The sequence below is a fragment of the Bufo gargarizans genome, chromosome 2, assembly GCF_014858855.1.
Source record: "Bufo gargarizans isolate SCDJY-AF-19 chromosome 2, ASM1485885v1, whole genome shotgun sequence".
Lineage (NCBI taxonomy): Eukaryota > Metazoa > Chordata > Amphibia > Anura > Bufonidae > Bufo > Bufo gargarizans.
In genome coordinates, this window is record NC_058081.1 from 378784762 (window position 1) to 378799919 (window position 15158).

General features: G+C 42.3%; 1 protein-coding gene across 3 annotated transcripts in view; it reads right to left on the minus strand.

The window, feature by feature from the left end:
• Positions 1-1345: 1345 nt before the first annotated feature.
• NLGN2 (neuroligin 2) overlaps positions 1346-15158 on the minus strand; it is a 122293-nt gene continuing 108480 nt past the window's right edge. For all 3 annotated transcript variants that reach the window (XM_044277620.1, XM_044277621.1, XM_044277622.1), the window contains 5 exons: positions 14391-14447; positions 7466-7615; positions 6940-7125; positions 5687-6476; positions 1346-4559 (listed from right to left, as the gene is read on the minus strand). In XM_044277620.1, the coding sequence (XP_044133555.1) occupies positions 3716-4559; positions 5687-6476; positions 6940-7125; positions 7466-7615; positions 14391-14447 (2027 nt within the window). In that variant the 3' untranslated portion in view covers positions 1346-3715. The remainder of the gene's footprint in view (positions 4560-5686; positions 6477-6939; positions 7126-7465; positions 7616-14390; positions 14448-15158) is intronic.

Here is a 15158-nt window from a genome sequence, read left to right on the forward strand (position 1 = left end):
GGAACTTGGCTCAACACCAGGGCCTGATCCCCTACATCCCCATGTCATCAGGGAACTTGGCTCAACACCAGGGCCTGATCCCCTACATCCCCATGTCATCAGGGAACTTGGCTCAACACCAGGGCCTGATCCCCTACATCCCCATGTCATCAGGGAACTTAGCTCAACACGAGGAACTGATACCCTACATTCTTGTGTCCTCAGCACCAGTACCTGATACCCTGCCTTATATAATGCATCCTTCTGTCAACAGAGACTTTAGCTGAACACAAGGAACTGATACCCAGCATCTCTGTGTCATCAGGAATAGCTCAAAATTGGTAAATTATACTTATATCCTAAACACCAGGCCCTGATTCTATACATCCTTGTGTCATCAGAGAGCTTAGCTCAACACCATGATTGCTTTCAGTCATGTGTTCTTGGATAAATGAAAGACCCTGCAAAAACCTGTGTTCTCTGGCGCATTAGAAACGGTATGGTTCTTCTTAATGTTGGCAGGATGTATCCTCTTCTTTCAGGTCCTCCGCAGTGTCACGTGACCAACATTCTGATTGTGAATCTCATAGGAAAGAATAGAGAAAATGATTTCCTGTCCGCAGATAAGAAGCTGTGCCAGAAGGTCGGTTACATGACAAAGCAGAGGACCAGAAAGGACGACTCTCAAATAGTCACCATTAAGATTAAAGGGGTTGTACTAGGGCTTATTTTCTGACTTCCATGTGAGGACCCATATAGGGTATCAGATGTTTTCCATGTTCAGCACACTCTGCATGTACATCCCGGGAGGAAGCCTTCTCCTGGCAGATACCAAACTTAGACCTATCCTTCAGTCAAGGCAGGAATGTTAGGAATTGTGGGATGAGTGGCATCCACCATGCTGAAACCTTCCCACATGGGGTGGCGTGCTGGATTCCGGGCACCTGTTATTAATGGGCTGCCATAACCAGCACTTACTGGAGATGGTGGACGGGGACATGTGTCAGTATCTTGGCACATTTATTTATGTTCTGATATGAGAACATATGTCAGGAATAATGAAGGGAAGGTGAGGGAATCTTAATCTGCCCCAACTGTTCCAAGAAACCCCATAAAGCATGAGCTCATCTGCTGTAAGCTACCTCGCTGACCGCACGTGGTGACCTTACAGTGACTGGCTGCTGGACGGGACAGTTATGGACGAACTGACCACGTCCTCTATAGCATGTCCTCAATGAGTACCGGTCACCCCAACGCTCAGATGTTTCTGGGATCGTTTCCTTTCTCCACCCCTGAAGAAAGATCAACCATATTGTCACCAAAATTTGTCATTTTATTTCAGTCCAAGATCCCAAAAACAGAAGAAATGAAAAAAAAAAAAGGGAAAAAAAAAAGTGCCAGTAGTTAACCAATTCAGCGCCAGGACCTAGAAAGGCAATAAGGCATCTCCTGTGCCTTCATGTCATGTATATGTACACACGTATACTGATATGTAGGTGTCTGCGCCATTGTACTTTACCCATTGGGCTCTGCTGCTGGCTCGTACAATGCCACCGACGACTAGATCTATACACACACACACGCGTGTATGTGCATACATGGGTATAGCGTGTGTCCATATACACACCTCCGTGTGTGCACCATCCTGTGCATATATACTTTATATATATTTATATATTCCATATGTCCCTTTAATTATAGAACAATCTATATAATATAAATCTTAAGGTCTGCGAGGGGGAGGGGCTTCTCTGGTGCGCCGTTCCGGACAGCAGCCCACAGCACATAGACTGCATTCTCGTTGGTCATCTGCCTCTGTGATTCCTACAAGTTACAGCAGGGGATGAGATGGCGAGCGCGGACCTATGAGCAGACGATCCACCGGCAAACACCGACGGCATGAGTGAGATCTCTGACAATGGATTCACCCTCTGTATTTTATGACCGGGTTGGGTGAATCGGCAGATTGGACGGCTGGAATAAGTCTTCTAAACTGTACTTGGGGTTGTCACCTTCAGGGTCCCATCAAGACCACTGGATTCTTCTAGACAGAGAGGGGAGCAAAGAGAAAAGGCTCTGACCCTTTATAATAAATATGAACTTCCTCATTGTGGGGCATCTGCGAGACCCCTGGGGCATCGCCCCTTTTATCCCTCGTCATGTCAATCAATGGTGAGCAAAGATCGGACTTATCTAATGTATTGTGTGTGTGGCCAGACCCGGCTATAGGCATTCCATATAAGCAGCCAATTACCGCCCTTGGCAGATTGGGCTTGTTGTATTTTAGCTGTCCTGTCCCTGTTGGAAATTCGCCCCCGGCAGTGATTTCCTCAACCATGCCCAGTGAAAACAATGCACGCTCAGCCGAGCCCAGCATGCATGTGAACGGCGGAACCAGCCGGGCGAGCATTTATCAGAGGAGAGCTGACGGACCCTATTATAGGATAAATCTCTGATGCTGTAACTTGTAGAAAGCCTGTGGGAATCTCCTCGAGGCAAAGCTATATGACGATTTCATGTATAGAAATCTTAAGGATTTTTCTGACCCTGCAGCTTCTGTCATAGATCACAGGATCGGCCTGAATCTCATCCTCATAATCTTCCGGTTACGGACTGCTGCGATCTCCCACGTCGACTCGTCATTCATCAGACCTACATCCGCAGAGGGTGGTGAGATCTTCAATGTGCTTCTGATTACGAACCTCGTGCCCGGTTTTGTGGAGAAACAGTTGGTGAAGTAGAGACAAAGATGGGGGGCAGGTCGGGGAGTCGAAGGGGATTGGAGAGAAAACTGAGCAGAGAAGGACAATCATTACAAACAATATTAGATGAAAAGAGAACGATCGGTCAGATAACAACCCCCTCTCTCGGATTTTGGCACACTTACAGTCCCCTTTCCCTCTTGTTTCTACCCAGGCACCCTAGGACTATGGCAGTGGAGAGGCAGAACATTTTTAAACCTTTCGGAGCCCCCCAAGTTACGGACTAGCCAGCCCACCTAGTCTGAGAGGAGGAAGGGATCATTGGCACTGTGTGTGTTATGAGGAAGGGGCTTCAATTTGGCCTCTCATGCATTCACCCCTGATACATTCACCCCCTGCCCTCTTCTTCGCGGAGGGGCACCCCTTCTTCCTGTGATGGTAATTTGAGATGTTGGGGAGCAGATTAGTCCATGAAGATTCAGTGCATTGTACACACCAGACCGAGGGTATCCGCGATGCCCCCACCCAGTGTAATGTCCCCATCAAATGAACAACGTCCTTGAATAAAAATAATAAAGCCGGTGTAGAAGTCCCTGGAGGGTTTTGGCCTAATCATGTAGGCCGCTGTTCCTCCCGTAGCCGAACCCCCTATCCCTTTCTTAAAAGGGAAGCAGGGGGTATAATTTATTTGATCAAAACACTTTTATCTTCCCCTACAATCCCGTTAAATTACTGCCCCCTTGTTTGACCCTGTTTCCCCCATGACATAGGCAGAGATTCCAGTTCAGGTTTTGTGGACCTGATGGTCGATCGCAGTTTTTATAGCCTGAGGAGGACAAGGAGGTGCACGGGGAGCACGGGTAGTTCTCTTCTTGCTCCCTCATTATAAACAAGTCTTTTTATCTACCCCATCCCCTGCCATAAGGCAAAATCCAGCTCAAGCTTGGAAGGCCCAGAAAGCCAGCATAGCTGTTTATGACAGGGAGGGGGAGACAGGGGCAGCACGTGGGTCGAGGGAGAGATGCCTAGCACCACTATACCCTTGTAGTTGAATGCGGGTGAGGAAGGGTATTGTTGTGGGCAGTGGTGGGGAATGTATTGAAAGGATGTAATGAGGGTAGCCCTGAAATGGTACTTGGGGCCATAACGGAGCCAGGAGGTGGAGGTGGTGGAGGGAGCGGAGCGTCCTCAGGGGCCCTTCTCAGTGCCAGTGTATAGTCGGGAGGACAAGCTGGCCTCAGTATATCATGGGGCCTTAGTGGTTCAAGATCTGGTGCCCCACCAGCTCGTTTGATCTGAAGTGACATAAGCTCTTCTTCTGGTCCGTGGTGCGCAAGGTCATTGCCAGGGGCACCTCCTCTACCAGGACTGTGTCTCCGCTGACGTAGTTCGTGACGCCTATCTCTTTTGTAGTAAAGCGCAGCAAAAGCCAAGATGTTGAGAAAGAGGAGTGAAGCCCCCACAGCTACCGTCACACTCAGCTCTGTTGAATAGTCACGGGAGTCGCCTGGAAATGGAGAATATCGAGGCCGCTCCACCAGCTCATCGTCATCCCCATCAGGAGGAAGTGTGGCATGTGGGCGTCTGGTGGTACTTCCACTGTTGGGCCTGGAACCAGGTGTCCAGCGGGTGGTGTAAGGGGGTAATCTGGTGGTGGTAGAAGGGTGCTGGACCGTATTGAGGTTATGAAGGTGAGGGACTAATTCCAGCCAGAAAGCAACCTTGTTGGCACGGTAGTTGTCCCTGACGCGAGGCTTTAGGCCAATATGGAGATACTGTTTCTCCTTTGGATTAAACTTTGTCCATACCACCTCTTCAAAGCGGTTAGGCTTTGTGTGGATGAACTTAGTGTCTTGAGGAACAGGCTGGTTGGGATCCCTACAATCAAAATAAAGACAATGAAAGAGAATGAGATACAAGCAGTAGCATAAGATAAGTAAATGGTAATACTAATGTTTAAGTAATTGGAGGGTAAAAGGAAAATAAAAATTAAAGCAGATGTTAATAAATAAAAAATAAAGCAAAAGGATTTTAAAGGTTAAAGTAAAAGGAAAAATTAAAGTAAAAGTTATAGGAGGATAAAAGGAAAAGAAATTAAAATAAAAGTTAAAGCAAATGTAAAGTAAAGGCTAGAATAAAAGTAAAGTAGAAGGAAAGTAAAAGAAAAGCAAAGGAAAATAAAAGTACATTTTAAACTAAAGAAATATAAGGAAATAAATGTTTACGTAAATGTTAAAAAGCAAAGGTTACAACAAAAGGAAAGTAAAGGTAAACTAAATGTTAAAGAAAAAAGTAAACTAAAAGTGAAGTAAATGTTAAAGGAAAGTAAAGGTTAAAATAGGAAAGTAAAACTATTAAGAAAAATAAAAGGAAATTTTAAAGTAAAAGAAAATAACAGTTAAAGTTAAAAAGTAAAGGTTAAAACTAAATGAAAGTAAAATGAAAGAAAAAGGAAAGTAACAAGTAAAGTAAAAATAGAAGGAAAGCAAAAAGTGATGGAATGGAAAATAAAAGTAAAGTAAAAGTTCATTTTAAAATAAAAATATATGTTAAAGTAAAAAGAACAGAAGAGAAAAGTAAAGCAAGGAAGCAAAGCATGGGACAAACTTCGAAGTGAAGCTGCTATAGGTTATTACAGACTCCAAAGTTGGAGGACAAAGTCATGGTTGGTTATGGAAAATAACATTGGTATATGAGACATATGAGTCCATAACAATATGGTGGGTAGGACAGCTCATACACAGAGGTGTACAGAAGCAGGTACAGCTGAGGGTAGCAGAGCTCTGAGATGATGGAATGGGTGTAATGCTATAAAAGAGGATTTGCTAAAATGTGGTACTGGAAGCTCGAGCTGCTGATGGTGTGGAGGGCAGGTGGGATTATCGGTGGTAGAAGGGATAAAGGGAGTGTGGGCAGCTGATTTGATGTTTTATTAGGTGTGACGCCATCTTCTATGCATCGATAATCTAACAGTTTTTAGTTGTGGAGTAAAACTTACAACTCACCCGGTTTTAGCAAAGTTGGTCCAGTAAGTCATGACTACCGCACTTAGCATGACATCATTTTTAGAGAAATTGCATGGGAATAGATCTGTGGCTCCGACCATGGGAACGCCAAAGACGTAGGGGACTTCATCTCCATGGGCTGCCTCTCCCCATTCAGGTCTTCCTTCAGCCTGGCATCGGTGATAAAAAGCATAAAAATAGACGGGTGATTCATACTCCGCGTGGAATCGAGCTGTTGCCACAGCGGGTGCCACCCATTGATGGTCGGTAAACAAAGCCAGCAGAGTCTTTCTTCGCATGTCACCATTGTCACGGTCTGCCCAGTCTGTGTACATGAACTTTATCGTCTCACGTAGAACATCTTTCCCCTCTGGGTAGCCATAAAGATTGTCCACAAAGTTGGATACGGTAAAATCAAAGTAGCTGGCAGATATTCCATCTTCGCTTTCCAGAGTGTCTTCAACAAACTTAAGACCTTCCCCTTGATTCACTCCCATCAAGATGTCATAGTTCAGGAACTCACCCTGCTCCATTAAAATCTCTGGGTCATCTGGGACCACATCCCCATCCACGACAGGTCCAAAAGCAATGTGGTACCTAGCGGGCTGGATGTCTTGGTCCACCAGATCTCTGTGGGGCTTTCTCCTGAGGCAGCTCACCATCTCTGCGTTGTCGGTGTAATCACAACCCACTTTTGCTGCTAATAGACGAGTATACTTCAGAGGTTCGTAGTTTACAGACCAACTGGAGATGGCGGTCCCACTTTGTGCGATGGCTTTCTGGAAAAGTCCTGGAGGAAGGAAAAAAAGAAAACTGATGTCGCAGACAGCAGAAAATGCCTACAAGGTCATAGAAAAAGCTGAGGAGAAGAATGCATAAGAATTACATTGAAGATTTCTGTCAATTCACAACCCTAACCAAATATCAGAACTTCCTATCAAGAGAACAGAAAACTCTTCTACTCTGAGGTGTGCAAACGAAGCCAGTGACCCATGAAGAACTCTCCCATCTCACATTCCTGCCATAGCCATGGCCATAACATACTCTGGTGTGCAGTCAACAGGACAGAGTGCAATATGAGGCTTCATTTCTTCACAGTACATGTCTGTATACTGTATATCTCTATATGGGACCATACAGAAGACTGCACTACTCCATACAGCAGAACGATAAGAGGAATGCATCAGGGGTTGGGCACTGCTGCTACAAATGTCGTAGAAGTCACATATACTGTTTATGAAGCCAGTGCTGACCTTCTGAGTGGTGGGAGAGGATGAGGAGGCTGACACATGAAGCTCCCGCCCCTGATCCAAAGATGGTGATTCTCTCAGGATCTCCTCCAAAATGGCCGATGTTTTCTTCTAGCCAACGCAAGGCTTGAATCTGGTCCAGTAGGCCGTAATTACCTTTGGCTGCCTGGTCTCCAGTGCTTAAGAAGCCTAAAAAATAAGGAGAGAAGAATAAGCTACAACCTTAATTTTAATAATTTGGGTTAAAGAATAATATATTAAGACTGATACAGTCCAAGAAAATATTGTTCTCCTGGTGAGAACTGGCCAGGAACCTTGCACCTGTGGCCTAGATGGATAGCAGGGCCACCAACTGCTCCTATGACATTTTTTAACTTTATCAGTGGACCCAGGAACCATCTTGGAAAAGGGGATGCTTCTCGCACCATGGTTCATCATCATGTAGGCTTCGTACAGGCGGCATGCTTGTAATAGACATGAAGGTGCATAGATTCATGGAGAAGACTTTACCACCTCAATGGTGACATACCGAGAACTCCCAGTCTGTAGTTCATAGTGACCACAATCACATTGCCATAGGCGGCAAGGACACTGCCATCAAACATATTCCCAGTGCCCTCCATATAAGATCCTCCATGGATGAACATCATGACCGGCTTCTTCCCACTGTCCCGGATATCTGCAAAGTGTAGAAAAAAGTGGTCAAAAGATTATCAGCACGTCATCATTCATCAGAAAATCCTACTACTCCCTACACTGATAGAGCTCTACAGTAAAGTATTAATCCCTACACTAATAGAGCTCTATAGTAAACTATTAATCCCTATGCTGATATAGCTCTATAATAAACTATTACTTCCTACACTGATAGAGCTCTACAGTAAACTATTAATCCCTACACCGATAGAGCTCTACAGTAAACTATTAATCCCTACACTGATAGAGCTCTATAGTAAACTATTAATCCCTACACTGATAGAGCTCTATAGTAAACTATTAATCCCTACACTGATAGAGCTCTATAGTAAACTATTAATCCCTACACTGATAGAGCTCTATAGTAAACTATTAATCCCTACACTGATAGAGCTCTATAGTAAACTATTAATCCCTACACTAATACAGCTCTATAGTAAACTATTAATCCCTACACTGATAGAGCTCTATAGTAAACTATTAATCCCTACACTGATAGAGCTATATAGTAAACTATTAATCCCTACACTGATAGAGCTCTCTAGTAAACTATTAATCCCTACACTGATAGAGCTCTACAGTAAACTATTAATCCCTACACTGATAGAGCTCTATAGTAAACTATTAATCCCTACACTGATAGAGCTCTACAGTAAACTATTAATCCCTACACTGATAGAGCTCTATAGTAAACTATTAATCCCTACACTGATAGAGCTCTATAGTAAACTATTAATCCCTACACTGATAGAGCTCTACAGTAAACTATTAATCCCTACACTGATAGAGCTCTATAGTAAACTATTAATCCCTACACTGAAAGAGCTCTATAGTAAACTATTAATCCCTACACTGATAGAGCTCTACAGTAAACTATTAATCCCTACACTGATAGAGCTCTATAGTAAACTATTAATCCCTACACTGATAGAGCTCTACAGTAAACTATTAATCCCTACACTGATAGAGCTCTATAGTAAACTATTAATCCCTACACTGATAGAGCTCTACAGTAAACTATTAATCCCTACACTGATAGAGCTATATAGTAAACTATTGATCCCTACACTGATAGAGCTCTATAGTAAACTATTAATCCCTACACCGATAGAGCTCTATAGTAAACTATTAATCCCTACACTGATAGAGCTCTATAGTAAACTATTAATCCCTACACCGATAGAGCTCTACAGTAAACTATTAATCCCTACACTGAGCGAGCTATATACTAAATTATTAATCCCTACACTGATCGAGCTATATAGTATACTATTAATCCCTACACTGATCGAGCTCTATAGTAAACTATTAATCCCTACACTGATAGAGCTCTATAGTAAACTATTAATCCCTACACTGATAGAGCTATATAATAAACTATTGATCCCTACACTGATCGAGCTCTATAGCAAACTATTGATCCCTACACTGATCGAGCTCTATAGTAAACTATTAATCCCTACACTGATAGAGCTCTACAGTAAACTATTAATCCCTACACTGATAGAGCTATATAATAAACTATTGATCCCTACACTGATCGAGCTCTATAGCAAACTATTGATCCCTACACTGATCGAGCTCTATAGTAAACTATTAATCCCTACACTGATCGAGCTCTACAGTAAACTATTGATCCCTACACTGATTGAGCTATATAATATACTATTAATCCCTACACTGATAGAGCTCTATAGTAAACTATTGATCCCTACACTGATAGAGCTCTATAGTAAACTATTGATCCCTACACTGATCGAGCTCTATAGTAAACTATTAATCCCTACACTGATCGAGCTCTATAGTAAACTATTAATCCCTACACTGATAGAGCTCTATAGTAAACTATTAATCCCTACACTGATAGAGCTCTACAGTAAACTATTGATCCCTACACTGATTGAGCTATATAATATACTATTAATCCCTACACTGATAGAGCTCTATAGTAAACTATTGATCCCTACACTGATAGAGCTCTATAGTAAACTATTGATCCCTACACTGATAGAGCTCTACAGTAAACTATTGATCCCTACACTGATCAAGCTCTATAGTAAACTATTAATCCCTACACTGATCGAGCTCTATAGTAAACTATTAATCCCTACACTGATAGAGCTCTACAGTAAACTATTGATCCCTACACTGATAGAGCTCTACAGTAAACTATTGATCCCTACACTGATAGAGCTCTATGGTAAACTATTGATCCCTACACTGATAGAGCTCTATAGTAAACTATTGATCCCTACACTGATCAAGCTCTATAGTAAACTATTGATCCCTACACTGATCGAGCTCTATAGTAAACTATTAATCCCTACACTGATAGAGCTATATAGTAAACTATTAATCCCTACACCGATAGAGCTCTACAGTAAACTATTGATCCCTACACTGATTGAGCTATATAATATACTATTAATCCCTACACTGATAGAGCTCTATAGTAAACTATTGATCCCTACACTGATAGAGCTCTATAGTAAAATATTAATCTCTACACTGATAGAGCTCTACAGTAAACTATTGATCCCTACACTGATCGAGCTCTATAGTAAACTATTGATCCCTACACTGATCGAGCTCTATAGTAAACTATTGATCCCTACACTGATCGAGCTCCATAGTAAACTATTAATCCCTACACTGATAGAGCTCTACAGTAAACTATTGATCCCTACACTGATAGAGCACTATAGTAAACTATTGATCCCTACACTGATAGAGCTCTATAGTAAACTATTGATCCCTACACTGATCGAGCTCTATAGTAAACTATTGATCCCTACACTGATCGAGCACTATAGTAAACTATTGATCCCTTACACTGATCGAGCTCTATAGTAAACTATTGATCTCTACACTGATCAAGCTCTATAGTAAACTATTGATCCCTACACTGATCGAGCTCTATAGTAAACTATTGATCCCTACACTGATCGAGCTCTATAGTAAACTATTGATCTCTACACTGATCAAGCTCTATAGTAAACTATTGATCCCTACACTGATCGAGCTCTATAGTAAACTATTGATCTCTACACTGATCAAGCTCTATAGTAAACTATTGATCCCTACACTGATCGAGCTCTATAGTAAACTATTGATCCCTACACTGATCGAGCTCTATAGTAAACTATTGATCCCTACACTGATCGAGCACTATAGTAAACTATTGATCCCTACACTGATCGAGCTCTATAGTAAACTATTAATCCCTACACTGATCGAGCTCTATAGTAAACTATTGATCCCTACACTGATCGAGCTCTATAGTAAACTATTGATCCCTACACTGATCGAGCTCTATAGTAAACTATTGATCCCTACACTGATCGAGCTCTATAGTAAACTATTGATCCCTACACTGATCGAGCACTATAGTAAACTATTGATCCCTACACTGATCGAGCTCTATAGTAAACTATTGATCCCTACACTGATCGAGCTCTATAGTAAACTATTGATCCCTACACTGATCGAGCTCTATAGTAAACTATTGATCTCTAAACTGATCGAGCTCTATAGTAAACTATTGATCCCTACACTGATCGAGCTCTATAGTAAACTATTAATCCCTACACTGATAGAGCTCTATAGTAAACTATTGATCCCTACTCTGATTGAGCTCTATAGTAAACTATTGATCCCTACACTGATCGAGCACTATAGTAAACTATTGATCCCTACACTGATCGAGCTCTATAGTAAACTATTGATCCCTACACTGATCGAGCTCTATAGTAAACTATTGATCCCTACACTGATCGAGCTCTATAGCGCACTTCCATCTCTTTTTCTTGCAGTAAGCTATAAATCCCTATTGTCTAGCTGTACGCCTTTTGTGTGATGTAGAGCTCCGCTGTTCTTTACTCCAGATGGATTAGTATTGCTGAGCTGCCATATCAGAGTGCGGCAGAAGGTTATCCGGAACTTTCCAGCGTTTCCCATATACTATGTCTCAGTTATCTCTCCGGCTCGTCTTCACAGATCAGAAGGTGAGCCCTCCCAATTATCGCTCCTTGTTAGTTCAGCCATGTTTCAGCCAGTGTGGTGCAGAGTATTGCCCCCAGCTCCTCCTGCGGAGCTTCGCTCTTAGACAGGGAGAAAATAAGGAGCCAAAGGTGTTATTTTAACTCATTCATAGCCAGAAATGTTCTGCTCCCTTTTCCATGGTAACGAAGTCCTAATTAATCATGTTGTAATTTGAGAGGATTAATTAGTCAGAAGCCTTAACGAGGGGGGGGGGGGGGGCAGCAGCTGTCAGTCTTGTGAAGACTCATTCCTCATTATGATCATCATCACAATCTTCTCCACTTACTCAACCTTCATTTTCCCTTTCCTTAATGCCATCATTTTTATCTAATTTCTTACTCATCAAGATGCTGAGAAAGGTTATTCCATCAGTATCTCAAATACCACAGTGTTCCAGATCCCCAGCTCTTACCAGGCACTGGTTCTGGAAGAGTCTTCTCTCTACATGTGCTGGAAAATGGTGAAAATATCACAGATAACATAGCGGTGGAAGTGTTCTCCATTTGTATCAATAGGTGTTTGGATGCCAAATCATAGACATGTGAAAGGTGACAGAGGAAGCACAAGACTCAAGATGGAAACCTAGAAGATGGCAATAAGAGAAGAACATGTGGTCCATCTAGTCTGACCTTATACTCGACCCTTTCTTTTAGGACAGATATATGTTTATCCCAGGCAGGTTCACATCTGCTGGAAGTTTGCTCCAAGCATCTTCTACTAGAGTAGCTCTTGTGACCCAGATTTCAGCCACAATACACAGCAATCATAATACTGCTTGGTAGTCCGGCATGTTACTGCTGCATAGTCTGGCCCTATGTCACGCAGTCTTCTTCTTCAGTATTTCAAGATAGATGGCTGAAGACATCTGTAAACGTTTGTAGTAGTTTTGGCTAAAACTGTCCAGTCATCCTTCTGTTGGCCAGATAAAATCTCAGTCACAGCAGTCAGGCCATGCGGGTGGCCACTGTTCATCTTCACTATAATTAATATAGTCTGTAGACCAATGAATATACATGAAGAATGTCACCATAGTCCTTCATGGGCCGTGCAGTGAGACCATGATTGGCACTGACCTTTGATGCATGGACATTGAACAGAGACACTGGATGAGCAGAAGCTCTATTATATGATCTACATAAACCATAATCCATGAATTGTCCACATGAAACCAAGACAGAATTTGACATCATGTACATCCAAACCAATTCTGTACTTCAAAGAGAGCTATCGACTCAAATATGTGTAATGTGAGATCCATGTAGGGTCAGATCCATGTGGATTGTAGATTGCCATAACTCCATTTTACAATGTGACGACACTCCAATACCAAGCTCAACTTCACTGTCCGTCTTCATTGTCTCCACTGTTCGTCTTCCTCACCTCCACCTCCATCTTCCTCTTCTCTGCCGTTTGTCTACCTGAGTTACACCATTTGTCTACCTAAGCTCCACCATTCATCTGCTTGAGCTCCACCATTTGTCTACCTTGTCTCCACCGTTCGTCTACCTTCCCGCTGCCAATCGTCTTTCTCGTCACCACCATTCATCTACCTGAGCTCAGCTATTTATCTACTTCATCTCCATCATTTAGCTACCTAAGCCCCACCATTTTCTGCTTATCTCTACCATTCATCAGTTTGAGCTCCACCATTCATCCACCTCATCTCCAGCATTAATTTACCTGAGCTCTACCTTTGTCTAACTTGTTACCACTGTTTGTCTACCTCATCTCCACCATTCATCTACCTGAACTCTGCCATTCATCTACCTGAACTTCATTAGTCATCTACACCAATTGTCTATCTCCTCTCCGTCATTCATCTACCCCAGCTCCCTCATTGGTCATCCTCCTCTCCAATATTTATCTACCTTATCTCCACCATCCACTTATTTGAAGCCTATGACTTGTTTCATAACACTTGAACTTGGCAGTAACCCTTTTTGGACACCTTTTACTTTCCAGTTTCTTCATCCTTCTGATCACAGACTTCTCTGCCAACTTCACCCATGTCATCGCTGTTGTCTTGTTATGATTTCCTCTTAGCTGAAGACTCCAATCTTCACCATTTCCTCTGCCTCCAACTCAGAATTTACCCTACCTTCTCATTAATTTCACCTTTTGCAGTTTACTGTAGAATGACATTTAGGACCACGAGTGGAGCTGGCTCTGCTCCTGAGATCTTGTTAACTACTATGAGACCCTGTGTCCCCTAACTTTAAGCTGTTTTGAGGTATTTTGACCATCAGCTCGTTAACGGTGACCTGCAAGATGATGAGTAGAAGGTGCAGAATTTCCACCCAAGGTTAGGGGTAAAAACAGAGATCTTGATGTGTAGTTTTCACCTCCACACAAAACTATTTTGTTTCTTGATGCTGAGTAGTATAATTTGATTGAGATCAGTGACGTGAGGCATGTTCCATGATGTCACAGGTTTTTGGTGGAGCTGTTAATGGATGAGCTGAAGGAGCAACACTCTGCAGATCTGTTTGGCCCACACGGCTGGACCACATAAGAACAATGGTCAAGTAAGACACAACTGTGAGAATCACCAACACTTGTGCAAAGAATGTTTTCCCGCTCACACGTACACAGCACAGCACCCTCCAGCAATACACAGACAGAGAGGCTAACTCATCAAGAAAAGTGAAACAACATGCAAAATGCCCCAAAAAAAAGAAGGAAGAAAAATTGAATCAAGAAAAGACTGTGAGATCTACCTTCATCTGCAGTGTGCTGAGACTTTCTGGAGTCCTCCCGAGATTTGGAAAGGGGACCTGGAGGTCAAGGCGAAAAAAATATATATATAAAAAGAAAAAAAGAAAAAAATATAATAAGAAAAAAAGAAAAGAAAAAAAAAGATTAAAAAAAGATTTAAAAAAAAATAACCGAGGGAGAGAGAGAAAGGGGGAAAGAGAGACAGAAAAAATAGATTCAAGAAAACGTCACCAAAAAACATTTCAACATCTGCTCTAAATATCAAAAAGAAAAAGCAAGTGTACAAGATACAATGACAGCAGGAGGGGAAGCTGAGGAGCAACTGACTGGAGAACCTGAGCGGCCAAAAGAAAACGCAAAAAACCTCAATCAATGAGGAGTAATGACAGAAAAAGGGCAAGACATCACAAACGAGATCCGGACAGCTCCACCCATGACTATACATAACTCCTCCCACTACTATACATCCCCCTCCCACTACTCTTATATTCTCTAATAATCCTTTTCATTACTTTACATAACCCCTCCTATTTGTTAATATAACTCCTCCTACTACGCCCTATAACCTCTGCTATTACTTCATATATTCCCTCCTAATACTCCATAGAATTCCTACAATTTTGTCAAAGCCCCTCCCATAGGCCCGTATAACTCTCCCAGAAAGCCCATTACTCCCTATAGCTCGTCTGACACCTTTATCACCTGCCTCTGATTACTCCACCCGCTTCCTGTGGGGTCGGCCATATCTCCTCCCTATTGCCGACCCCCAT